The sequence below is a fragment of the Symphalangus syndactylus genome, chromosome X, assembly GCF_028878055.3.
Source record: "Symphalangus syndactylus isolate Jambi chromosome X, NHGRI_mSymSyn1-v2.1_pri, whole genome shotgun sequence".
NCBI classification, from domain to species: domain Eukaryota; kingdom Metazoa; phylum Chordata; class Mammalia; order Primates; family Hylobatidae; genus Symphalangus; species Symphalangus syndactylus.
The window spans coordinates 31142677-31168431 of NC_072447.2; the positions used below are offsets into that span (position 1 = coordinate 31142677).

The window sequence follows — 25755 nt, forward strand, 5'->3', positions numbered from 1 at the left end:
AATAGTAGAATAATAAATATAAAATATATTTATTCATTTTTGTAGTCTTCTCTACATGATTTTACATTCTGTTTGATTTATTTTTCAAAAATAGTGTTGGTTCTTAGTGTTCAAAATGCACATTAGTTTTCTTCTTGGGGAAGTGAATGATCAATGGAAGACATTTACACAGGGGGGATATATAGAATTTACCTCATATTTAGAATTTGAACACTTATGACACTTTTCTAGCTATTGTTGCTTTCTATCCCAATTGAAGTTCTCACTGTTCCACCTTCACAATTTATTCCTAATCATAACCCAGTGTAAGTATTTTTCTGCTTATCATGAATTGGTTGAATGTCTTTAGATTGTTTAGTGAAATTGTGCCAAAGAGAATCAGGGGTTGTCAGTCCTAGATGGCCCTATGAGTATATACTCATGATTTTGTTGCCAGTTCTTTCTTGAAAAGCAGAGGCTGTATCAGTTTGAATGTGAAGTCATAATTTTTGGATGGAATCTTTGCATACCATACTGACTTTCCTTTCTGCTGTTTCAGCACCTTATGAAGCTAGGCAGCCCCTTGTCCAGCCCGAGGGATCCTCATCAGGGGGCCCAGGAACCAAGCCCCTTCGGCATCAGGCTTCCCTTATCCGGGTAAGTGATGATGCAGGCTTATGCCAATGGGACAGTAGAGTCAAGCTTTGGGCTTCGGGGACATGGCTTTTTGATGGACCGCTTTTCATTGCAAGGAAGATATAAAACTGATCCTTCATGCAAATATTTCATGTCTTGTTTGGTTGCTTGTATAAATTCCTAAATCTTTTCTACTGTGTATGTTTCTGCGCCTTCTCAGTGTCTCTAGAATAAACTAGGCTGCTTATTGATCTTTAGTATATCTGAAATGTCCCTCTTCCTTCAGCTATCTAATCATTAGCCACCACTTTCAGGAGAGCTTCACTTTTTCTAAAGCAGCCCATCTTGTCTCTGCCTTATTCTTTATTATTACTCATTTAATGCATAGTTAACTGTTTTCCATTTTTTTGTGCCTCTAATTACATGGTAAACTTTTGGAAGGCAGAGGTAGTTCTGTATTCTCTCTCAGTGCCTAGACCAAGAGAACAGTTATTGTACAATGGCAGCAGCTGCTGTTTCCTTATGTAATAAATACAAAAGAAATATTATGGCAAAAGCTTCTGGCTATACCACAGCTTAGACAATTTCAGCTTCCCTTTCTGCAGTGTTTTCCTTTGGATAAAGAGCTCTTATTTTGTTCTCTGTCTGCAGCTGTTGCCTTGTGTAGTGTCTCTGGGTCCTGTGCTGGGGAAGTTATATTCTCAAAGAAGGGTGTGTGTGTGTGTGTGTGTGCACGCGCAAGTGTGCAGGTTTACTGTTTGACACTAAAGAGGAAGTGGGGCAGTTTGTATAACATTTCAGTCATCTAACTCGGGAATAAGGAACATTTTTACACAAGCACTTCTACTCAGAATAGAAGGGTGGTGTCAGACACTCCCATAAAGACGTGGGCTGCTAGTTTGGAATAGAATAAACAAAGTCTAAAGAAGATCCTGGGGTTCATGGAATACCTTCTGGGGACGGGGCACTGTGTTAGACATGGTGCAGAACTTGATTTTCTAAGGTGGGACTCTGTACAAATAATTTCTTAAAGATAATAACTTAGCCATAGGCTATTTTTTATATTTAATGCTTCCTACAACCATAAGATCTAGTTACTGCTGCTTCTAATAGTATAAGTGAGTTGACTGTGGTTGAGAGAGGTCAAATAGATGGTCTAAGGTTTCATTCATAACTAGTCAGTGGCAGAGCCCGAATTTGAATCCAGGCCTGTCCAATGTCAAAACCTGCTCCTTTCATTACTTTGTCCTACATTAGAGTCCCATATTACAAGAAGGCTAGGTTCTAGAGTTGCTACATAAAGAAACATTGGGTGTAGTAAAAAATACTCTTGAAAAATCCCTTATTGGTACCACATTGGAGAACCAATATGCCATTTGCTCCCAAGGCCAGTGCAGCTCAGTTTTATCCCCAAGTTGGAAAAGACACTTGTTTCTTCAGCTGAGCTCCAGATGTAGTAGTTGGCTGTGTTTAGAGATCCTGTGGTACAAAAATATGTACCTTTAAACATGAGAATCACACCCACTGTGGAGTGAGGTTTACGTTAGAAAAGTATCAATAGGACTGGGATTTATCCCTAAGCTCTCCAAAATGTGGCTGTGTAGGTTCCTACAGAGTGTGTCCTGGGAATACAGAGGCCAGATCCTGAATGGTTAGGATGATAGTCAAACTACCAGTGCATACTGAGCTTTACAGCAGTGTGACTGGGCTCACTAGACCCTTTCTACCTAGCCCCTGGATGGCATGGGCATGGATGCTCATTTGGATTGGCACCCTGTGGCTTCTCTTCTAATCTCCACATTCCCTTTTCTGCTGACAAACATGCTTCATGAGCCCTTCACTCAACTAATATTTAGTGAACACCTATTAAGTGCCAGGCACTATGTTGAGAATACAAAAATGAGGTATAACACTGACAGTTTCTGCCCTCATGGAGCTACTGGAGAGATGGTCATTAACCAAACCACCACAAAGTAAATATATAATTATGATGTGGGATATCAGTAGGAATTACACTGTACTTTGAGGATGAAAATGGGCATGGGGTATGACCTAGCCTTGAGGGGCAGGGGCTGATCAAAGAAGGCTTCTGGTGGGGGAGCAACATTCGAGTTGGAATAAGGGTACATAGGTGTTACCCAGGTGACGGGGTGGGAGTGCGGAAGCAAGGTGACAAGATAGAGGGAACCGCATATACAAAGACATTTCCTGTGGGTTTGCCATTTTATGGACATTATCTCTTTCAGTGCCCACAGCTATCTTATGACGTAATTAGTGTTGTTATCCCATTTTCAGATAACAAAACCTGAGGTTTAGAGACCTTATTTAATTTGCCCAGGTTCACAGCTAGGAAGTGGCAGGGCTGGAGTTCAAACACTGGACAAGGTTCCTCAGTCTCTGGCTCAGGAACCAGATGGATGGTGGTGTCACCTGCTGAGCTAGGAAGCCCTAGATGAAACACTGGCACTGGGGAAAGATCACAAGTTCAGTGTTTGATGTCAGGAACTGAGGTTTTGAGATAGTCCAGAGAAGCTGTCGAAGAACTGGTAGATTATGTGGGTCTGGAGCTTGGGAGAGAGCTTAGGCTGGGCATAGGTATTTGGCAGCAATTGGCTATCAGAAGGTCTCATGGTATAGTGCAGAAAAAACCAGACAGGTGCTCGCCCAAGTCCAGCAAAACTCTATGTGACCTTGGGCAAGTTCCTTCTCTTTTCTGTAATACAAATGACGTCGAATGGATTTAACAGCCCATTGTAACAATCAGCAACAGTCCGATTCTCTTAATGTGTCTGTGGTTTTCATGGCTGGTGTGTTTTTCTTTCCTCTGTTCTTAGGTTTCCTTCTTATGCCTGTTAACTTGGTTTGGCTGGACTCCATGTTCCAGAAAGCAAAATCCCAACCTGGATTAGTCATGTAGATGAGGGGATTTGAAGTGAAGGTTCTTGGTGATAAGGGATTAATGTTTACTGGGCATGGTGCTAGGCCTAGGCTGGGGTGACTAATTCCCCTCATGTTGTCACGTTAATGTGCCGATGGCAACCTTCTTTCTCTTCTAACTAGTTCTCTGGCCTTGTATTCAAGTTCTTCCTGCCTGATTACAAGGGGGCATGTCCTCTGGGTTCTGGGGGAGGCCTTTAGGGACTCCCAGCCAGTGCTGTTGCAACCCATGGTGTTGGCGTTTTAGAGGTGCTTATGCCAATCCAGTGCCTAAACATTGGAATGATTTGTCTTTTTGCTTACTATTTTAGGAATTTCACTTTTGTTTGGGTGTTGGATTTTTTTCCCTTTGAAATTTCAGACCCTAAGCATATCCTATGTTGGTGGATGATTGATAGTGCTTTGTAAAGAAATTATAAGACTTATTTTCTGCTTCATCTGTTATCACATGTTTACAGGTTGTTTTGTGGTTTGTTTTTCACAAATTACCCTCAACATCTAGATGGTGTAGTCATTTGTAATTTTGCTGGCAAAAGATTTAGAATTGCACGCTTTATTCCTACTGTTCTCAGCTGCCTCTGTTTTTGCCAGGGTCGTGAGAAACTTTATGTTAAGCCCTTTTCTTTATTGTCTCCTGGCAGCTGTGGACACTGACCATCTTCTCGAAATGCTCTCATCATTTGGTGTCCATTATGCCTGCTCTCCTGGTTTTCCTTCTGCTGCTATGGCTGCCCCTGCCTCATTTTTTTCAATCCTTCTTCCTCTGCCATCCCCTTGTTATGCTGGAGACCGCTGGGCCTACTTCTCACTCTACTTACTCTTTAGCTATGTGGATGCTGATGACCACATAGCACCATCTGCCAGACATCTTCACTGTAATGTTCCACTGTCACTTTCAGCTGACATGTCTTTCTCATAAAATCAGCTTTCACTCTTCCACTCCTAGCTCCACCCACCTGTCAGCACAGGCCAGAATGCTGGTCATTGTCTTTGACTTCTCTCTCTCTCCTTATGCCTGTTCAGTCCCCAAGTCCTGACTATACCACTTTTCAAATAGCTTGTGTCTGTCCATCCCTCTGTACTTCTTTGTTCAGGCCATTATCCTTTTCACTGATTGTATTGTATCAGCCTCTCTCTTGTTTCTTCTTGCTTCCACCCTTGCCTTCTTCCAATTCATTATTCTCATTGCACATAAAAACAATCTTAAAAACACAAATCTAATCATCCTGCTGACTTGATTGAAGCCTGTCCCTCTCTGCCCATGGTCTTAACATGTCATCCATGTTGCTGTCTGGCCCTCGCCTACCTCTTCGGCCACAGCAGCTCACTGCCGCTCTCCCTCCACTCTCTGGCCATTTCCCGGATGGTCAGTGTTCTCTGCGTGGGAGCCTTACTCTTCACCCTCACTTTTGCCTTCTTTGTTTTCTCCTTTGTCTCAATTCATCTATGCTTTTTTCCCCATTGAGAACGTGAAATGTGTTTTCTGATATTTTCTTGTATATGCGATGTTTCCTTTTTTTTTTTCATTCTTAAAAAGAAAAAGGTCCATTGCTTGTCAGCTCATTTATATGTGAAACTCAGCCAGAGGGATGGGTGTCTGATCATTATTGGTTTCCCATCTCAGAGGCAACCAGGGTTGCCTGTTTCTTTTGTATCATTCTAGGAACATTTTCCGCATGTACATGCAAATATAGGTATTCATATATATTAATATGTGTGTGTATGTGTGTGCATGTGCTATATGTATATGTATTTATATTTATATGTTTATTTATGTTTTTAGACGGAGTTTTGCTCTTGTTGCCCAGGCTGGAGTGCAATGGCACCATCTCAGCTCACTGCAACCTCCACCTCCTGGGTTCAAGCGATTCTCCTGCCTCAGCCTCCAGAGTAGCTGGGCTTACAGGCATTCTCCACCATGCCCAGCTAATTTTGTATTTTTAGTAGAGATGGGATTTCTCCATGTTGGTCAGGCTGGTCTCAAACTCCTGACCTCAGGTGATCTGCCCGCCTCGGACTCCCAAAGTGGTGCAATATATTTTTACCTGAATTTAGGGAGACAGGTTTGGCAAATGAAATATTTTTCCAGCTAGATCACACTAGAAAAAATTATCTTTTATTTAAAACCAAAACACATTCACTTTTCAAACCCTCAGGATACTGTTGTGATGTTTTCTTTGCTTTTTGGAGGGATGAAAGTAACAGTTTTCTAGAACATATTCTCAACACTCACTACTCTTCTTCAGAGATGAAAAAATGACAAACAGAATTTAGATACCTCTATTACTCTACCATTCCTCAGGGGGCTTAGCTATATTTTTGGTGTAAGTTTTCTAATGATCATGTAGGGGAGGGGATGTTAGGCATTGTTAGCCAGCACCATATTCATCTCGAAGTGCATAACTTGAAAAATGTTTATTTAACTTAGTTATCTCCTTTCCTCCTCATCTCAGTTTCTTGCCGTACCTCCTCCCCTAGATATAACTGCAGGTACTTACAGCCAGACATAGATGATCTCCACTCCTTGGGTCCTCTTGGAACCCAAGAGAAAAGGCAAGTATGTGAAAAGATGATTAAAGAAATGAATATTCCTGAGGCTCTGTCAGAGTGGTGTTGGCCTGAGTCAAAAGATAATTGATAGTCACCACAAATAAATTGTTCCTTCTAAGAGCTTTGATGAAAACAGCAGGAAATAGCCTTTTGGGGAGGCTGATATTGCACCGAGAGATCTTCTTGTGGCATGAAAGATGTTTTATGGGTAGACTGGACCAGGATGCAAGCAGGAAAAGGAGAGCGGAGGAGTGAGAATGACTGATGGTTTGGGATGGGATTGAGTGAGGTGGGTTAGAGTCGAGTCATGAGAGAGTTGGTCATCTGAGTTTGGAAGAAGAGTGAAGCAGGTAAACAAGCGGGGCATACTGGGTACTGTCTTGGCCACTCTGGTTGTCTAACCTAATACCCAGACCAGGGAATTGACCCACAAAGCAGGTCAGGCCCACCCGGGTTCTTTTGGGGATCAAGAATTATTTACCAAGGCATTACTTGGTAAGTAAGTGTTCATACGAATGTGTGTGAACTCTCAAGCACACTTGTTCTTCAGAGCAAATACAGATTTTAAAAATATATCAGACATTCAACAGGTACAAAAGGGCACAGTGAAAACTGTCCCTACCATTTCCCCACTCAGCCACTCATCCCAGGAGCAACTGATATGACCCATTTATTTTGTATAGTCCTATACAAAACATTTATATAATACTGTATATGAAGATCTTTTTTATATACAAGTGAAAATAGGTATTATATATAATTATATGTAATATGTGCAAAACACAGTTATGCTTTTTTACACATGTGGTGGCATACTATACGTCTAACATGCATTTAGCACTAACTATAAGCTTTATTAACGTTCTATAGCAGCACATAAAGTACTTTCTCATCTTTTGTTTTTTACAAATGCATAGTATTTCCTTGTCTGCATCTTGTGTAAATCATTTAGCCAGCCCCTTTTGATTGACATCTCGTACTTGCAATCACTGCGTTGTTTGCAGATATATGGGGACCAATTCCTAGAAATTGAATTATTGGGTGAAAATGCCTATATATTTGTAATTTTTGATAACGACTTTCAAATTGGAGGTATAGCAGCTTATGTACTTGCCAACAATATATGAAAATGTCTATTTTCTCGTACCTTTGCGAAAACAATGTGCTAACAAATTTATGGGTCTTTGCCAATCTGATAGGTGAAAAATGATAGCTCACTGTAGTTTAATCAGCATATCTCTTTATTAGTGAAGTGAAATATCTTAAGTTTATGAGTCGCTTGTATTTCCTTTTCTGTGAACTGTTGATTCATATCCAGTGCCCCTTTTTCTTTTGAGTATTTGTTTGTCATTCTTAATGGCATGAAACCAGAAGCTGGTCTGTCTTTTCCTTTGGACCAGAGATATACTGGAGTGTGTGTGTGGAAGATTTCTCCCTGAGTGGTGAGAGGAGATGCTGGCACCTGAGGCTCTCGAAGGAGGTTATGGACCCCAGCTGCTTCCCAGTTCTGGAGAACCCCAGGCCTGCCTGCAATGGGGATTTCTTGTTTATAAGGTCATGACAATAAAGTTGAATTACTTAGTTTATGGGTAGAGATTAGGGCTAGAAAAAATCCTCTGTTGTTAGAGATGGTAAATGTCAACACTGTGTGTGTGCGTTGATCTCTCAGCATTGATTAGACAGCTAAATTCTGTTCCTTTCACTGAAATGGGAGGGAGGAGGAGATAGAGGTAGAGATAAAGATAGATAGAGGGAGAGAGTATGAGTGTGTGTGTGTGTGTGTGTGTGTGTGTGTGTGTGTTTGGAAGAGTGAGTTTGATGCCTTTTCTAGGTATGTATTTGCTTTATTCTTGAGATCTTCTTTCACCAAATTCATTCCCCATTTCATCTGAGACCCCAGCTGGACGTTTATACCATCTCCTAAGGGGTCAAAGGTTAACATGTCCTCCAGGTGTCCTACTTCACTGAGTCTACTGTAGAACCCACATATACCTGAATGGACACTATTGCCACAAGGAGGTCCTATTTTTTCATAGCCTCCAGTCTCCTGCTTACTTATTTTCTTCACTTGCCTGTAGTTCTCTTTCTGATTTTCTAGCCCTTAACTTTTGAGGAAGGATTTCTAGCCCTTAACTTTTGAGGAAGGAAACATTTAATCTCAACTGATACTGAAGTTTATTTTCTCAGTGCCAATCTTTTCTACTTGTTTCTTTTTTCCTTTTCTTTTCATTGATTGATTGATTGATTGATTGATTGAGATGGAGTCTCGCTCTGTTGCCCAGGCTGGAGTGCAGTGGTGCGATCTTGGCTGACTACAACCTCTGCCTCCCAGGTTCAAGCAATTCTCCTGCCTCAGCTTCCCAAGTAGCTGGGACTACAGGCGTGTGCCGCTGCGCCCCGCTATTTTTTGTATATATTTCTTTTAGTAGAGACGGGGTTTCACCATGTTGGCCAGGGTGGTCTTGAACTCCTGACCTCAGGTAATTCACCCACCTCGGCCTCCCAAAGTACTAGGATTACAGGCGTGAGCCACCATGCCTGGCCTCTACCTGTTTCTTAGTGTATTCCACAGGTGCTCACTGTGTACCCACACTTCTTGACAATAAAACAGATGTTTAGTTAATTTAGCCTCCCAGATGTACCTGAAAACACTGGGTTGAACCGCTGGTTCCAGGCAGTACTTTGTAAATCTGGAAGGGATAGTAGCTTATTCCCCAGGACCTTTTGGTCTCAGTTATATGCCAGGCTACGGATATGGAAGACTTCTTTACAACTGGCACCATTTTAGCCCCTGGGCCTAATCAGTCTTTCCCTTGATCTCAGGCGAGCAGGGAGTGTCATGCCCCCGCAGTTGCCTATCCCAACAATAGTCACTACTGACTGAGGTGCTTCCTTGGTCCCAGTGCTGTGCTGGCCCTTTGCAGTCCTCCCAACAATCTCACAAGGTAGGTATTACATCTTCCATTTGTCCATTTGGAAATACTTAAGTGGCTTCCATGAGTCAGCCACCATGCCAGGGGTACACTGAGGAGTACACATACAGCCTCTTGCTCTCTAGGTGCGTGCAGTCAAAAGGGGGAGATAGATTTGAATCAAATGATCCCACCTATGCATGTGGAATTAAAAACTGGCAATTGCCCTAAAGGCCTTAAAACATGGTACCATGTAGCAAAGGAATCCAGCCTATAGCTAGAAAGTGAGAGAAGGCTCCTTTAACAAAGTATCTGTTGAGCTGAGCTGTGAAGGATGAATAGAAGTTAACCAGGCTAAGGAAGGATGGTACTGGGAGGTGAGGAGAGGAGTGTTTCCTGTAGAGGTAAGAGCCTCTCCAAAACCGCACAGCAGAGCTGGGCTGCTGAGAGAGCTTTGCTTCTGTCACAATCAGAAAGCTACAGCATTGGGAAACTGCTGCCCTAGTGTCAGCTCCAACCAGATCCACACTACAAACAACCTTGGTAGCCACATGAAAGCTTTGTTCCCTGCCCGTAACTCGGGTCTGCATCAGTCTTCCGTGGGTGTATTTGTTGAGTGGAACCTAAGTCCTATTCGGAATTCTAGCAGCAAAGGTGTTTTGACAGTGGAGTTTTTAGCTAGCCAGCTTGTGCAGTGCTGGGACTTACGCCGACGGGTGGAATGGACTCGTGACCCAGTCTCTACCATATTTCACAGGGAGAGCAGATACATTTGAAGAACTGAAAGAAGGCAGCTGTGGCTAGAGCCTGGAGTGGGAGGGAGATGAGGTCGGAGAGGGAGGCAGGGCCCTGTGGGCTATGTGACTGCCTTGCAGGTGGGAGCTGATGGCTCAGAAGTTAATTTACTGGTTAGTAAGTGACCATGCCAGATTGGAACCCAAGTCTGTCTGCCTCTGGAACCTGTACTCTTTTTGTACCTCCAGTCAGTAGCCTCATTCTCCAAAGCATTCTTGAATTCTGTCCAAGTTGTGGATGCATCTGTTTCCCATCTGAACTCAGACTGCCTTGAGTGTGAAGGGGAGAACGTAGTGAAGAGACAGGCAGCCTTGGCCTGACCAGCAAGGACGAGGGTGGGAACGTCATCGCTTCGTTAATGGAAGTCTGCAGCCTTGTCAGAGTCTTCTCTTACTGCTGATTTCTCATTTTTCTTGGCTTTCTCCTCTAAGCAGAGCACAAAATCCTGATAATAGTGAAGGAAAAATGCCCTTCTGGAACAGCAAATCTTGGCCCCTGAGGGGAGAATTGGAGGCAGTGGTTACTAATGAGCATTTCTTATGTTAATCAAAATACTGTTAGCGCCACATACTGCAATCACAGTAAAATGATTACATACCTGGATTGTATGGCTAGCTCTAGGATTCTTTTGTGATGACGTGCCAGATGCTTACATGCAAAAATTATGTGAGAAATAAAATGGTGCTCTGTCAGTATGATTTAATAGTTCGCCAGCCAAAATCTAAAACTAAACTAGATGTTGGGGAGGAAGGTGTAATACAGCATAGTCATAGCTCAAGCACAGATCCTCAATCTGCAAAATTGCAGGAGTGATTTAGGCATTGCAGTGAGGTTCTTTTTGTAATAAATCCTCTGTTTTTACAGGATGGATGAACAGATAGAGATAACTATAGAGCATGATGATCAAGCATACATACTTTGGACCCAGTTTGTATTCTGGCTCTACCATGTGCCATAAGTGTGTGGTCTTGGTAAATTACTTCGCTTACCTAATCCTCAGTTTCCTGTTCTGCAAAATGGGAATTACCGGATTTACCTCGCAGGGTTGTGAAGATGAAAATTGATTGTGTGCATTAGGTACTTACAGTGCCTGGCGCTTAGCAAAGCAATGAATACTTGTTACCTGACATTCTTGTGTGTCTAAGTGATCGTTTTAAAAAGTATAGCTTATTGTAATAAGCAGCAACTGTGTGTTGCACATTAGGCTCAGAGAGATTCCTACAGTTTGGCAGTCAGCCTTCTGAACTATTGAAATTAGATCCCTAAGTAAGTTTGGTAATATGTGGTTAAAGGCATCTTTGAGGGTTTATTTCCCTGAAGAAACAGATAAGGTTAAATTTCTCTGTTGGGACTTAATTTTAACTAACTTCTCTACAGAAAAACCAAATTATTTATTGTAACTTCCTGTGACTCTATAATTATTTTGAAATAAAGACTAGAAAGAAGGAATTTTTTAAAAAGTTCTCTGACTTCAGAGGTAAGGGAGAGGGCTCAGCCTTTATAATGTTGGATGACATTATGTGATAAATGCATATAAAGTTCAACTTCAGTCAGTTTAAGGGAACTCAAGTTAACCTTTCTCTGTCTCTAGATGGGGATTGAGAATTTTTTTGAATGTTTGTTTGTTGACTCATTCAGCAAATAACTTGAGTGTTTCGTATGTGTTAGTCACTTTTCCAGGCATTTGGGATATAGCAGTGATCAGGATAGACAAAATTTTCTGTCCTTCTGGGTTTTATGGGATAGTATGGGGTAGGGTGAGAGGCAGAGCATAAACAAGATTGATAAAGTGTAATTTGGAATCGTTTCATGTTAAAACAAAATTGCTAAGCTCTGTCTCCTTTCCTAGGTCCTTTTCTTCATTTCTCATTGAACGCTTTCCCCACAATTTTACTTGAGCTGTCTTTTCTTTTTAACTGGGAATCTCCTTTAAATCCATGGAAGATAAACCTATATTACTCAAACACAGAAAGACTGCTATAAAAATGAATCAGCATCCTGGTCCTATAGATAGTCTGCATAGATAATTAAATTAGAATGAGAAAGTTGTTTGGGCTCATAATGGTCTAATGTCATTGGTCAGATTGCAAAACCACAATAGCTTCAGGCTTCCATCTCCAGGATGGGCTGTGTGGTGGTGAAGGGCAGATCTTCCTTTCCTTTGGACCTTGCTTGAAGGATACATTCACTGGGGGAACAGCTGCTATAGCAAAAAGGCCCCACATTTTAATGACTTTGCAAAGTTGGTATATTTCTCACTAATATAACAGTTTGGCAGGCCGCTGTCCTCAGCATGGTGATTCATGCACCAGAGCTCCTTCTGTCCTGTCACTCTGCCATCGTCTGTTCAGTGGGCACATAGGAAAGAGAGTAGAGGAGTGCCACAGGGTACTAGTCCTGCCTGGAAGTAGGGTGGGCCACTGGTGCTCACATTGCAATGGCTACAACTCAGTCATATGGCTGCATGTAACTTCAAGGGAGGCTGGAAAATGTCATTTCTGGTTGGGCAGCCACTTAGTGACACCTCTACACCAGGCATAGTAGAGCATGAATTATTGGAGGAGTCTGCTGTAATCCCACCTATCCGCACTGCCACCACTTGCCTCTGTGACTTTTTTTTCTCAGCCCCATGACTGACCAATTCCCATGATCTTTCTTTAGGCAAATTAATATTCACTTGGGCCATAGTGTAGCCTCACCAGCCCATTAGCTATCCTTTTCTTTACAGTAATCAAGTCTTCTCACATCTTTGCTAACGAGATCGTTTTGATCAGCAATTGCCTTGTGGTAGTCTTATTTCCAAAATATTTTTGGCGGAGGAGGCGTCCTCAGATATTCACTGTGGGCTTAGTATGAGCTTTTGATACTCTAGATAGTTTGTTTACTAAGGCACTAACAGGACACTGTTAAAAGATCATTACCCCTCATAGGCGAAATGGCTGGACTCTAAAACAGCATTTATAGGATGCCTTCGGGGTAGGTTTATATTTTAAACAGAAATGTTCTATGATTGAAACAATACACACACCCTTCTTAAGTTCTATCCAACAATGCTTCCTTGCAATTCATATTATTTAGCTTTGTTTGATTTTTAAGATAGTTTGATAGTAGGGGTAAATGTTACCTTTTGGGATTTTATTAATAGTATTACTTTTTAATGAGTCTTTTGAAGTCTTTCATTATAAACAGCCTGCTTTCCCCAGAGATAATAACTTGCCATGCCAAATATTTGCATTTCACTTGAAACAAAACCAAGGGGTTGAATGTTTTAAATATAAGCAAATCTAATTCTCCTGTGTCTAGAGAAACTGTATAATGAACCATATGTATGTGGCTTAAGCAGACAGATGTGAAAGATTTCTCCCTCTCTCCTTTTATTTAAAAAACAAAACACTGGCAGAGCTCAAAATTGGCACCAAGTAGCAAATATCTCTGCTCAGCCAACAAAACCACTGGAGCTGGAGTTGACCGGGGGAGGCCTCTTTAGGGTGCATGCAAAAGTGGAGCTTTTCCTGGTCCTGGCTTCTACTTGGAAAGCTAAGGCTCCACAGCTTATTCGCCCTCATTTCTCAGTGCCTTCAGGCTTCACAATGAGCCATTCTCAGGTGACTGACTTTTCAGATATTTGAGAAGATTGTTGTAGTTGATTGTTGGGTTGGTTCAGAAGAGATGGGTCCATGCATCTGGGTCCTGCGGTGACATGGCCTCTAGCTACTGACGAAGAGGTGCTGAGCTACCAAACAGACTCATAGGCTTCCTTTCACAAAGAACATCATAGGGCAGTGTTTCCACATCTCTTGCAATACAAGACATACCTCTGAACTTCCTCAAGCCTGCCAATAAGTAGAGCTCACACTACCTTTTAGTATCTGTGATGTACCTGCCAGGGAGTATAGGTGGGATAAAGGAGTATCTGATATGGCTCCTGTCCTTCACATTGAAACGTGGGTGAAGATGTTTAGGAACACTTTAAATGTTCGAACCGTGGTACTTACCATGACTATCATAAAGATTCATATATATTTTTTTGAGACAGGGTCTTGCTCTGTCACCCAGGCTGGGGTTCAGTGGTGTGATCATGGCTCACTGCAGCCTTGACCTCCTGGGCTCAGGTGACTCTCCCACCTCAGCCTCCTGAGTAGCTGGGACTACAAGTGCATGCCACCATGCTTGGCAGTTTTTAAATATTTTTTGTAGGGATGCGGATTTGCCATGTTGCCCAGGCTGGTCTCAAACTCCTAAAGTCAAGTGGTCTGCCTGCCTTGGCCTCCCAAAGTGCTGGGATTATGGGTGTGAGCCAACATGCCCAGCCAAGATTCGTATTTTTTTAAGATGCTCAAATCACTTGGTTTATTAAATCAATTTCAAGCATACAGCGAGAAGCAAGGGGAAAGAGATGGGGGTAGGTTAGCACACTTAGTGCAAACCAGTAGAAGGGCCACTCTGTGGGTTACACAGAGCTCATGTGCCCTCTCCCTTTGTCCTAAGGCCTTTCTAGGTTTAGGGAGTAGGAACTCTCCTTGCCCACTTCAGTTTTCTTGAAAAGGAAGAGGAGTTGGGGTTCTCATGGGAATCTAAGAAATGAGAGCCAAGGAGTGGCCCACTGGTCTGTAGGGGTGGGAGTTCTTGGCTGTTCATGCTTGTTCTGCTGTTAACAGGCCTTGCCCTGGTTGCGTTAAGTTTGCTCCACTGTCCACTTATCTTTAGGCTTCTGCAGCCTTTCTTGCCCCCCGGCTTTGTGTCCTTTCTGTACCTACCTCCCAGTTTGTGCTGATGCTTGGTTCTGGCGCCCTCATAACTTTAAGCCCCACTTACCCTTTGTCTATACCACAGCCCCACTGAGCATCTGTTTAGGGTCTACTTTCTCTGCTCATTGGCCTTGATATTTCTCATCCACATTCCCAAGAATGAGCATCTGACCTAAGCCCTTGTCAGAGCATCCCAAAGGCCGGTATACTCTGTGCCCACGAACCCTTACTCCCACTCAGGTGATGCCAGGCGTGAGGTGGGTCATGGTGCCCATACAAAGCTGCCAGGCCCACCTTTGCAGCAGAGCATGGGAACGAGCGGTGCCGTCTGTCATGGCCGTGGGTATGACAGGTACATTGGAGGATTTGAGCAGGGGAAGAGTGTTCTGGGAAGAAGACAAACATCTTACCCCTGAGGAGTGAGCATGTGCAGTCCTGCTGAGAGGAGGCTGGGGTGCAAGGCTTCTGAAGGCCAGGTGGAGGAGGTGGACTTTTCTGTTAGGCAGCAGGTCATCTCTGCAGGCTTTTAAGCAGAGCAGTTAATCACCCCCTTCTGTTCATTCCTGATTTCTGTCGTCAGAGTAGACCTGAGACCTGCTAAGAGGCCACTAATGCCACGCTGGAGTGAGGTGATGTCGAGAGGAGCTAGAAAGCAGATGGTTATGGCATTGAGGAAAGAGCACACATGGGCTGACAGGGACAGCTACGCAGCAGCTTCATGAGCAGGAGGGAAAGGGCATGTTCTAGGGGAGCAGCAGCTTCCATGTTAGACTCAGGAATGCAGCAGACCCAACATCCAACTTGGAGATTTCTTCTCTTTTTCTTTTTTTTCAATGGAACCGTATTTTCGCAAAATGTTACAGATCAGTTATAGCAAACAGAATGGTGATGGTCAAGGAAACCGACTCTGGGCTCCTTTTTGACTGCAGCAGCTATGTGGAAACAGCTGCAGCTGTGATAAGAGCTGCCCAGCATGGAGATTTCTGTGTCTTCATTCGCTGGGAAGTGGTGGGACAGAGCTTCTGACCCACATCCCACCTTCTTCACGAATCATCTTTGCCACCAAATCGTTGACTCATAGGTGTCTGTTCTTGTCTCTCCTGCCCATGCCTAGCTTTTAGGTTCCTTTGCTCCGGCCATTTCTGTCAGGGCTGACCTGGAGGGCAGTGCTCCTATGAGTTCTCCACATTATATCATGGCCAGTAATCTAATCCAATTCAAGCTGACATCCTCCACCCTATGTTCTACCAACGGAACCTGATCAGACATCTGGGCTCATTCAGAAAGTGCTGCTAGGGCATGGCTTTGGAATTTGGTGGGAGCATTTTGGAAGGTTGTGTGGTCTGTTTGGTTGTTTGGTGCTTGGACTGGATTTTGATCTTTTTTGCTTTATTTTTATTGAGACGGAGTTTTGCTCTTGTTGCCCAGGCTGGAGTGCAATGGCGCGATCTCAGCTCACTGCAGCCTCCACCTCCCAGGTTCAGGTGATTCTCCTGCCTCAGCCTCCCGAGTAGCTGGGATTACAGGCGCCCGCCACCACACCTGGCTAATTTTTTGTATTTTTTTTTTTAAGTAGAGATGGGGTTTCACCATGTTGGCTAGGTTGGTCTTGAACTCCTGACCTCAGGTGATCCACCCACCTCAGCCTCCCAAAGTTCTGGGATTACACGTGTGAGCCACTGCTCTGGGCCTGTTTATTTTTATAATAATAAGAGGTTTTTGAAAAAAATTCAGATAGATGCAACCCAGTTAAAAAAAATCCCGTTATACAAAATCCTGCCTTTGAATAAGAGATTTAAAAAGATGGTCATTATTTGCTGCCTGCAGGGGTTCACTAAGGGATATTGGTAAGTTCCCTGAGCTCGGAAAAAGGATAATAATTAATACCCACTTACATCTCCAAAGTCTTGAGGTGCTCAAACAAGTAGGAGTGTGTGAAATGCTTTGTACATATCAAAGCATTCTGTGAAATTTGAGGTATTAACTAATGGATAATGACTTCTTGAACATTTAAGAATGGTTTGATTTACATTTAGTAGAAACTCATCTAGTATGAAAATGATACACTTATTACAAATGACTAACAACCCTACAGCTCTCAACCTCTTTATGTAACCTTCCTTCTGACTAAAGGACCCAAATGACTTTGAGGAATAGCCTGTTTGCTGGGTGCATTCTCACTCAGCACTTCTGGAAATATCCATTCTACAGGTAGTATTTCATCTCATTGTCCTGGCCTTCCCAAAGCACCCTTAACCCAAGGTGTGAGATGTCAAAGTAATACATATTTTACTTCAGAGATGACATCTCAAGGTTTTACAGTAGCTCAACATTTTCTAGTCTCCTTTCTCTGAACATTGTCAGAGGGGAGACAGGCATTCCTGGGAAGAATTAATTCCTGGAATGGTGTGTGCGTGGGTGTGGGGAAGGGGAGGAGATGGCCGGCTGTCTTTTCTAGGGTTAGTGGGTGGAATTGCCCTCCCAATGATTAATTCCCTCCTTGACAGTGTGTTCAGAAGCAGGCACCTTGATGGCTCTTTAGCAGCAATACCCCTCCCCTTCTTTCCTAGCCTCCTTTTGTCATAAAGCCTCATTTTTTTTTTTTTTTTTACCTTTTTTTTTTTTTTGAGACAGAGTCTCACTCTGTTGCCCAGGCTGGAGTGCAATGGTGCGACCTCCGCTCCCAGGTTCAACCTCCGCTTCCCAGGTTCAAGTGATTCTCTTGCCTTAGCCTCCCGAGTAGCTGAGATTATAGGCACGCACCACCATGCCCAGCTAATTTTTGTATTTTTAGTAGAGATGGGGGTTTCATCATGTCGGCCAGGCTGGTCTTGAACTCCTGACCTCGTGATCTGCCTGCCTTGGCCTCTCAAAGTGCTGGGATTACTTGCGTGAGCCACTGTGCCCAGCCAAGCCTCATCCTTCTTGTGTTCACCTCTTGGTCCTGTGAAGGTGGCCCTTGGCAAGTACCTCTTTAGTCTTAGGGTTCATGGGAGGCATAGAACGAAGGCCCACGCCTCCTCCTAGCATCAACATTTCCCTTCGTCTGCCAGTGCCTACCTTAGCTTTGTTTTCTCCCACACTACTTCCCTGGTTTTCTAGGCTCTTAAATCCTCAAATTTGACTTGCATGCCCTCTAGTGGCAGGTCTGATGCACCCCTTGTTACCCTGTTTATTGTGGTACCATAACAGCTGTTCTCACCACCCAGCTCTGTTACTAAATATTATCTGTAATTCACAAATGCCGAATGAGAGGTTCAGTGGTCCTGACTTGCCACTCAGGTAGGAGCTAGAAATGTGGGATTTGAATTGGAGCTTTTGATTCCTGGATTTATACAGCGTTTCAGTGTAATGGCAACAGTAAAAAAGATGTGGTTATAGCTGTTCTAGTTTCTTTTTTGTCGTTTAAAAAGAATCCAGATTATTTTACTATCCACTCAGCTAATCTGAAAGAATGAAAATGTGAGGAATAGTGGAAAATAAGAATGATCATCTTTTTTAACCCTTTATTACGATTAGAAATTTTTGTCACTTACTGAGTATTCAGTATTTCATGCCTCAGTCCTGTTAACTTTGAAGAATACAAAAAATATATAAAGCATGATGTCTGCCCTTAAGTTTCTGTTCTAGTTAGATTCTAGTTATGAGGCCGTTAAATTTCTTCACCTGAGGAAAAAAATTAAGCATAACACATGATAACTTTTATTGGTGTTTAATTTTTCTACTTCTCACTAAAGACAGGTTCTCTGAGCATTTACTTTTTAATTTATTCTTAAAGTCCTTTTCAGTGGAGAGAGAACTACAGGATAACAGCAGTTACCCTGACGAACCCTGGAGGATAACAGAAGAACAGCGCGAGTACTATGTCAATCAGTTCCGATCCCTTCAGCCAGACCCAAGCTCTTTCATTTCAGGTAAGAATGTGGGCTCCCCAGGCATCACTCTCACCAGAATCACAGCCACCATCTTGAGAAATCATTCACGCAAAATGAGTATGGCAGCCTTCTGTGATTTCAGTTTGTTTTTCATCTAAAGTCGAATTTCTTATCAGATGTAAACCATGCAGAAAAAGAGTTGCCAATGATGTTTGGAAAATTATATTTCCATTTCAAAGGGCTTAAGTGGGAATTTGGGGGGAACTTGGCCCAGACCCTGCACCTTATCAGCTGAGGCTGATAAGTTCTTGAAATGCTAGCATGTCGCCCCAAGGGGCCACCTCTCATTGCTTCCTTGTTATATTAGAGCTCGGGCAAGGACAGAATGTGGCCTTCTAAGGAGCTGGTGTCACAAGTCTTTTTATGTTATATGTGCCTTCAAACTTCAAACTCAGGCTCGTTTTCTTTGGCTCAAATGTTTGTCCTCCAGTTTTTCTGAGAGAAATTAAAATGGGGGAGGAAAATTGGCCAGTGCTTTCCTGCTTGTCAGTTCTTCTGGGTTGTCTTCAGGTATATAGATTCCTGTTGAGTTCTCATGTAAAATTCAAGCTGAGAGGAACTGGTTTAATGCCAGCGTGGCTACATTTTACCAGGCTGAAAGACTAACAGTGAAACAGTAGAGTCTAGAAGAAAAATTCATAAAGCTTTCTTTTTAGACTTTAAAATTTGAAGAATAACAGTATGTCCTTAATAATTGTAACCTGCCATGTTGAAGTATGGGCAAAGATTAGTTTTATCTTGTGAAATGAGGCACATAATTGAAATATACTTGTATAAGTAATTGCAAACATCATTTACTGATTGGTGGTAATGGCTGTATTGACGGCAGAATAGTACAGATACAACAAATTAATGTTGACGTCATGATTAAGGAAAATATGCAGAAACCCATATTGCACGATTTGACCACTTGCTAACCTTACCCCGTGCTCATGTGAGTTTCTTCACGACATATGCAGATATTTAGCCAAATACAAACAGGTACTTGTTAGAAATGTTTTTGTTTTCTTTTAACTTTTGTATCTTGCAGAATTTCAGATATAGACACAACTAGACTGGCTGGTACAACAAACCTCTGTGTACCTATCACATAGCCCCAGTGTTTCTCTTACCTACAGTTAACACATAAGGTTGTTTCAGTCAGTCAATGATTGTGGTCCCATAACAGTATCACGGAGCTGAAAAATTCCAGCTCCATTCATCACCTAGGGATGCCGTAGCCATCATGATGTTGTAGCACAAGGCAGTGCTCCCATAAATGTGATGATGCTGGTGAAAACAAATCTGTGCTACCAGTCGTATAAAAGCCTAGTACATATGATTATGTACAGTATATAATACTTAATAATAAATGGCTATTATTAGCTTATTATGTATTTATTATGCTATACTTTTTTTCTTTTTCTTTTTTTTTTTTTTTTTTTTTTGAGATGGAGTCTTGCTCTGTCGCCCAGGCTGGAGTGCAATGGTGCAATCTCGGCTCACTGCAGCCTCTGCCTCCCGGGTTCAAGTGATTCTTCCGCCTCAGCCTCCCGAGTAGCTGGGACTACAGGCGCATGCCCCACACCTGGCTAATTTTTGTATTTTTGGTAGAGACGGGGTTTCACCATGTTGGCCAGGCTGCTCTCAAACCCCTGACCTCATGATCCACCCGCCTCAGCCTCCCAAAGTGCTGGGATTGCAGGCGTGAGCCACCATACTTGGCCTTTTATTATGCTATACTTTTATTGTTATTTTAGAGTATACTCTTACTTATGTATAAAAAAAAAAAGTTACCTGTAAAACAGCCTCAGGCAGGAACTTCAGGAGGTATTCCAGAAGAAGGCATTGTCATCCTAGGAGGTGGCAGCTCCCTGTGGGTTATTGTCTTCTTCTAGTCACCTCCACAGTATAGAGGTGGAAGACAGTGTTATTGATGGTCCTGACCTTGTGAAGGTCTAGGCTGATAAGTGTTTGTGTTTCAGTTTTTAACTAAAAAGTTTATAAGTGTTTGTGTTTCAGTTTTTAACCAAAAAGTTTAAATGGTAAAAAAATTAAAAATTTTAAAAATAGAATAATAGAATAAAGATAGAAAGAAATAAAATATTTTTGCACAGCTGTGCAATTTTTTTAAATTTTTAAATTTTTGTAGGTACATAGGTGTATATATTTATGGGGTACATGAGATGTTTTGATACAGGCACACAATATGAAATAAGCACATCATGAAGAATGGGGTATCCATTTCCTCAACCATTTATCTATTAAGTTGCAAACAGTTTGACTACACTCTTTATTTTAAAATGGTACAGGGTGTTTTTGTTTTAAGCCAAGTGTTACTACAATGGAGTCAAGAAGGTTAAAATAAATTTTAAAGTTTATGAAGTAAAAACTTACACCCTAAGGTTAATTTATTATTGATGAAAGGAATTTTTTTTTGGTAAATTTAGTGTAGCCTGAGTGTGCAGTATTTATAAAGTCTACAGTAGTGTACAGTAATGTCCTAGGCCTTCACATTCACTCACCACTCACTCTCTGACTTACCCAGAGCAACTTCCAGTCCTGCAAGCTCCATTCATGGTAAGGGCCCTATAAAGGTGAACCATTTTTCATCTTTTATACCGTATTTTTACTGTGCCTTTTCTATGTTTTTTTTTTTATTTCTTTCTTCTTCTTCTTTTTTTTTTTTTTGAGACAGGGTCTTACTCTGTGCCTAGGCTGGAGTGCAGTGATGTGATCTCGGCTCACTGCAGCCTTGACCTCCTGGGCTCAAGTGATCCTCCCACCTCAGCCTCCCTAGTAGCTGGGACTACAGATGCACATCACTATGCCTTGCCTGGCTAATTTTTTTGTAGTTTTTTTGTAGAGAGGAGGTCTCTATGTGGCCCAGGCTGTTTTCTATATTTAGTTGTGTTTAGATACACAAATAGTTACTATTGTGTCTCAGCTGCCTATAGTATTCAGTACAGGAACATGCTGTACAGGTTTGTAGCCTAGGAGCAGTAGGTTCTACCATCTAGCCTAGGTGTATAGTAGGCTATACCATCTAGGTTTGTGTAAGTACACCCTGTGCTGTTCGCACAATGAGGAAATCACCTCATGATGCATTTCTCAGAACGTATCCCTTTTTCTAGAAAAGGAATCTCATAATATGTGGTCTTTTGTGTCTCTTTCATTTAGCATAATGTTTTAGTTTTTTTTAATTAAAACATTTGTGTGGGTACATAGATGTATATGTTTATGGGGTATGTGAGATGTTTTGATACAGGCATGCAATGCATAATAATCACATCATGGTAAGTGGGGTATCCATCCCCTCAGGCATTTATCCTTTGAGTTACAAACAATCCAATTACATTCTTTATTTAAAATATACAGTTAAGTTATTGACTATAGTTACCCTATTGTGCTATCAAGTAGTAGATCTTATTCATTCTTTCTAACTAGTTTTCTGTACCCATTAGCAATCCCCTGCCTCGCCCCTACTCTCTCCCTGCCACTACCCCTCACAGCCTCTGGTAACCTTCCTTCTACTCTCTATGTCCATGAGTTCAATTGTTTTGATTTTTAGATCCCACAAATAAGTGAGAACATGCGATGTTTGTCTTTCTGTGACTGACTTATTTCACTTAACATAATGATCTCCATTTCCATCCGTGTTGTTGCAAATGATTGGATCTCATTATTTTTTTAATGGCTGAATAGTACCCCACTGTGTATACATACCACATTTTATTCATCCGTTGATGGACACATAGGTTGCCTCCAAATCTCAGCTATTGTAAACAGTGCTGCAACAAATATAGGAGTGCACATATTTCTTTGATATACTGATTTCCTTTCTTTTAGGTATATACCCAGTAGTGGGATTGCTGGGTCATATGGTAGCTCTAATTGTAGTTTTGTGAGGAACTTCCAAACTGTTCTCCATAGTGGTTGTACTAATTCCCACCAACAGTTAGCATAATGTTTTAAAGGCTCATTCATGTTGTATGTACCAGAATTTCATTCCTTTTTATTGCTGAATAATTCCATTATATCAGTATATCCCATTTTATTTATCCACTCATCAGTTGATAGGCATATGGTGTTCTTCCACTTTTGGAGTATTAAGAATAATGCTGATTTGAATATTTGTGTACCAGTTTTTATGTGAACATACATTTTTATTTCTCTTGAATACATACCTAGGAGTGGAATTGCTAGATCAAACTGTATTGGGAGGTGAAAGCATTCAAATTCAATCTCAGTAAGGTCTAACATTTCAAGTACAGCTGGGTCTTGCAGTTATGTAACATGTAAAGTGGAATGATTGCCTGATTTCAATTGATACAGGTAAATCAACAATGAAGGAAGAAAGATTCCTGGATAAGTTTCTCAAAATGCCACTAGGAATTCTTAAATCTCACCAAAAGCTTTCCCAAGATGTCTGTCTTATCTCTGTGTGGTGTGATCAATGGTATTAATTTTCTTCTTTTTGGTCAGTTTTCTATTTTCTGTTTGAAATTTCTATTTGAAATCTGCCAAATTTGCTCAAAGTTTTGAAATTCATCTTTTAAATTTTTGGAAAAATTTTGCAGATTTTGGTAAAAATTAAGCAGAAATTAATTTATGTGATTTGCATCTTTCATGAGCATTATGTTATTGCTTCTTTTGCCCTATTGTAATTTACATATTTTTAAAAAAGCTATTCATGTGTTGCTTTTGGTCCCATGATTCATAATTGCTTTGAGGAATAAATATGTTTGTGGTTATACAGAAGAGATTGCTGTATGAAAAAATTGTGATTCATTTGTATATAAATGTAAAAGCTACTCTAGCTGAGTAATTAATGGTTTATTTAAACAATGGCATTTGACAGGTTCTGTGGCCAAGAACTTCTTCACCAAATCAAAGCTTTCCATTCCAGAACTCTCCTATATATGGTAAGTACAATTAATGCCATATGACATTCATACCATCATCCATAACTCATCCTTTTGTTCCTACCTTTGCATTTTTTAAAGTCTTATGTTTTGAATGATGTTTTTAACAGACTACAAGAGTGAATACAACTCAGATTTTTGTTGCTGTGAAAATTAAATGTTATATGAAAAGCACAGTGAACAATGTCTGGCACATATTAAGCACTATGAGTGTTAACTATTATTTTAAAGTAATTTCCTAATTATTATCCCCATCTCAATCCCTTTTCAGTCTAGGCAATTGTGGGCACATGAGACTTACCATCCTGTAGATTTCATTTTCAGACTTTTCTACTAGGTGTGATACAAGTAACCAGAGGAGCTTGACAAGCTATTTTTTATATTTTATAAGGCTGAGTGAACAGAAGATTGAGGAATATTTTGGAGTTAGGTTAGGTTTGACTATTCTAGCTGCCTCTGAGCTTTGTAAATTTGGCTGGTGTTTATCAGTTGGGCCCTAATCCAGACTTGCAGCTGTGGTATCCACCGCACCTTTATGCCCTCTGGTTCCAGAAGGGCTGTGCTGGGATGGTCCAGATGGCTCTATTTGCATTCATGAAAATGCTCGGTGCTGCTGTAAACTCTCGGCTGTGTGTGGGCTAGTTCTTCCCCAAAACTGGGCGGGAGATCGCACTGCTATAAATATATAATTAAAAACATTGGAATGTTTATATAAAGCTTTTTGCATGAGGATTTACAGAATTAGGATAGGATTTAAAATTGCTTGTCATGTTTTGTGCATCTTATTGGAAAACTATTCCAATAATACTCATGCATGTCAGTGTATCTGGGATTCTGAGCTGGATTTAGGTTCTTCAACAATATATACTCTGGCATAATTTTTTTGTTTGTTTTTACAAGCCTTATATTAGTTTTGTTTTTGTTTTGTTTTTTGTTTGTTTGTTTTTTTGGAGATGAGGGCTCACTCTGTCACCCAAGCTGGAGTGCAGTGACATGATTATAGCTCATTGCAGCCTCTGACTCCTAAGCTCAAGCAATCCTCCTACCTTAGCCTCCCAGCTAGCTTTTCATTTTTTTCTAGAGACAGGGTCTTGCTATGTTGACCAGGCTGGTCTTGAACTCCTTGCCTCAGGCAATCCTCCCGCCTTGGCTTCTGAAAGCGCTGGGATTACAGGCAGGAGCCACCATGCCCGGCCCTTATATTAGATTTTCTGGCTAGGGAAGAAAAAAGAAATTATCATTTTGAAAAGAATACCATTTGTTTTGGCAGAATTCCCAGTCTAAACATTATTGGCATGAGGCCTCCTATCTTTTTGTTGAGACACGCCTATGAAAGCTGAATGGTGTTCTTTCGATCCAGCATATGAAGCAGTTTCCTGACCCCTCACCCTGGGGAACAGCTATTTCAGGGCCCCAGTGCATTCGAAATTGGAGGAGGAGGATGTGAATGGTCTAAAGGAAAGTTATGGAGCTTACCTTAGAAATATATTTTCTTTCAAATAGTAATACCTTTCTAGAATAATTTTGTATATGTCTTATCTCTATGCTTGTCCTAACACAAGTACACTTGTCCCTGTCTACCTAAGAGATGGTTAAGCTTATGGGGTCTTAGATAGAATACTTTGGCAAGTAAGTTTCTTTTGTGCTGAGTAAATAGGTCTGTGCCTTTTAGTGGGAAATAATGACTGAAGTTAAGCCTGTTTAAGACTCCCCCTTTCTTCCTTTTTGTCTTATCTGGTTCCAGTCTTCTTTAGTTACTAGTTTTATCCTAAAACATAATTCATTCCATTTTTTATTGAGCTTACTTGTATTTTCCCAGGAGGGAGTTCTCAAGCAAAGAACAGTTTGGTACAAAAATTTACGTGACTTGAAAAGTTCAAGGTTTTCCCTTAAAGCTGAAAAACAAAGAGCTTATTTCTGTGCTCCAGGTAAACTGCGTAATGGCTAGGACAACTATAAAATGCCTGGGGCCACCCTTCCTCTGCCTGTTTTGAACACCATGTCCAGGGCTTTTCACCCCATGCAGCCTGCATTTACTGAATGACTGTGGACTTCTGGGTATCATTTTTATTTCTGTGCCGTAGTTTCTTGTCCTATGTCCTCAGTGTTGTAAGACACACCAACTAGGGAACCTGAATAATTTAAATTTTTATTTGTAAAATGCTACTGATGCTGATCCCATCAATCGGCATTTTTCTTCCTCGGAGTGGCTCCCAGAGATTTCAAATGGATTTGGCTAGGAGAGTTTGGGTATCTGGTAGGGCCATCACCACAGAGTCTGGGAGTTTTATTGGCATGTTTGGGCCAAGTAACTTGTTCTGTAAGCCCCATGGTAGGTACTCATGACATTTGTTTCATT

The 25755-nt window shown here is 41.5% G+C and overlaps 1 protein-coding gene and 1 non-coding gene across 8 annotated transcripts in view; one reads left to right on the forward strand and one right to left on the reverse strand.

The window, feature by feature from the left end:
* REPS2 (RALBP1 associated Eps domain containing 2) overlaps positions 1-25755 on the forward strand; it is a 207737-nt gene that overhangs the window by 80292 nt on the left and 101690 nt on the right. For all 7 annotated transcript variants that reach the window (XM_055267321.2, XM_055267322.2, XM_055267326.2 and 4 more), the window contains exons 5-7: positions 539-636; positions 18336-18471; positions 23333-23396. In XM_055267321.2, coding sequence (XP_055123296.1) covers positions 539-636; positions 18336-18471; positions 23333-23396 — 298 coding nt within the window. The remainder of the gene's footprint in view (positions 1-538; positions 637-18335; positions 18472-23332; positions 23397-25755) is intronic.
* Positions 15395-15526, reverse strand: LOC129476571 (small nucleolar RNA SNORA16B/SNORA16A family). Its single transcript, XR_008655000.1, has one exon. It is a non-coding gene; the product is annotated as a small nucleolar RNA SNORA16B/SNORA16A family (small nucleolar RNA).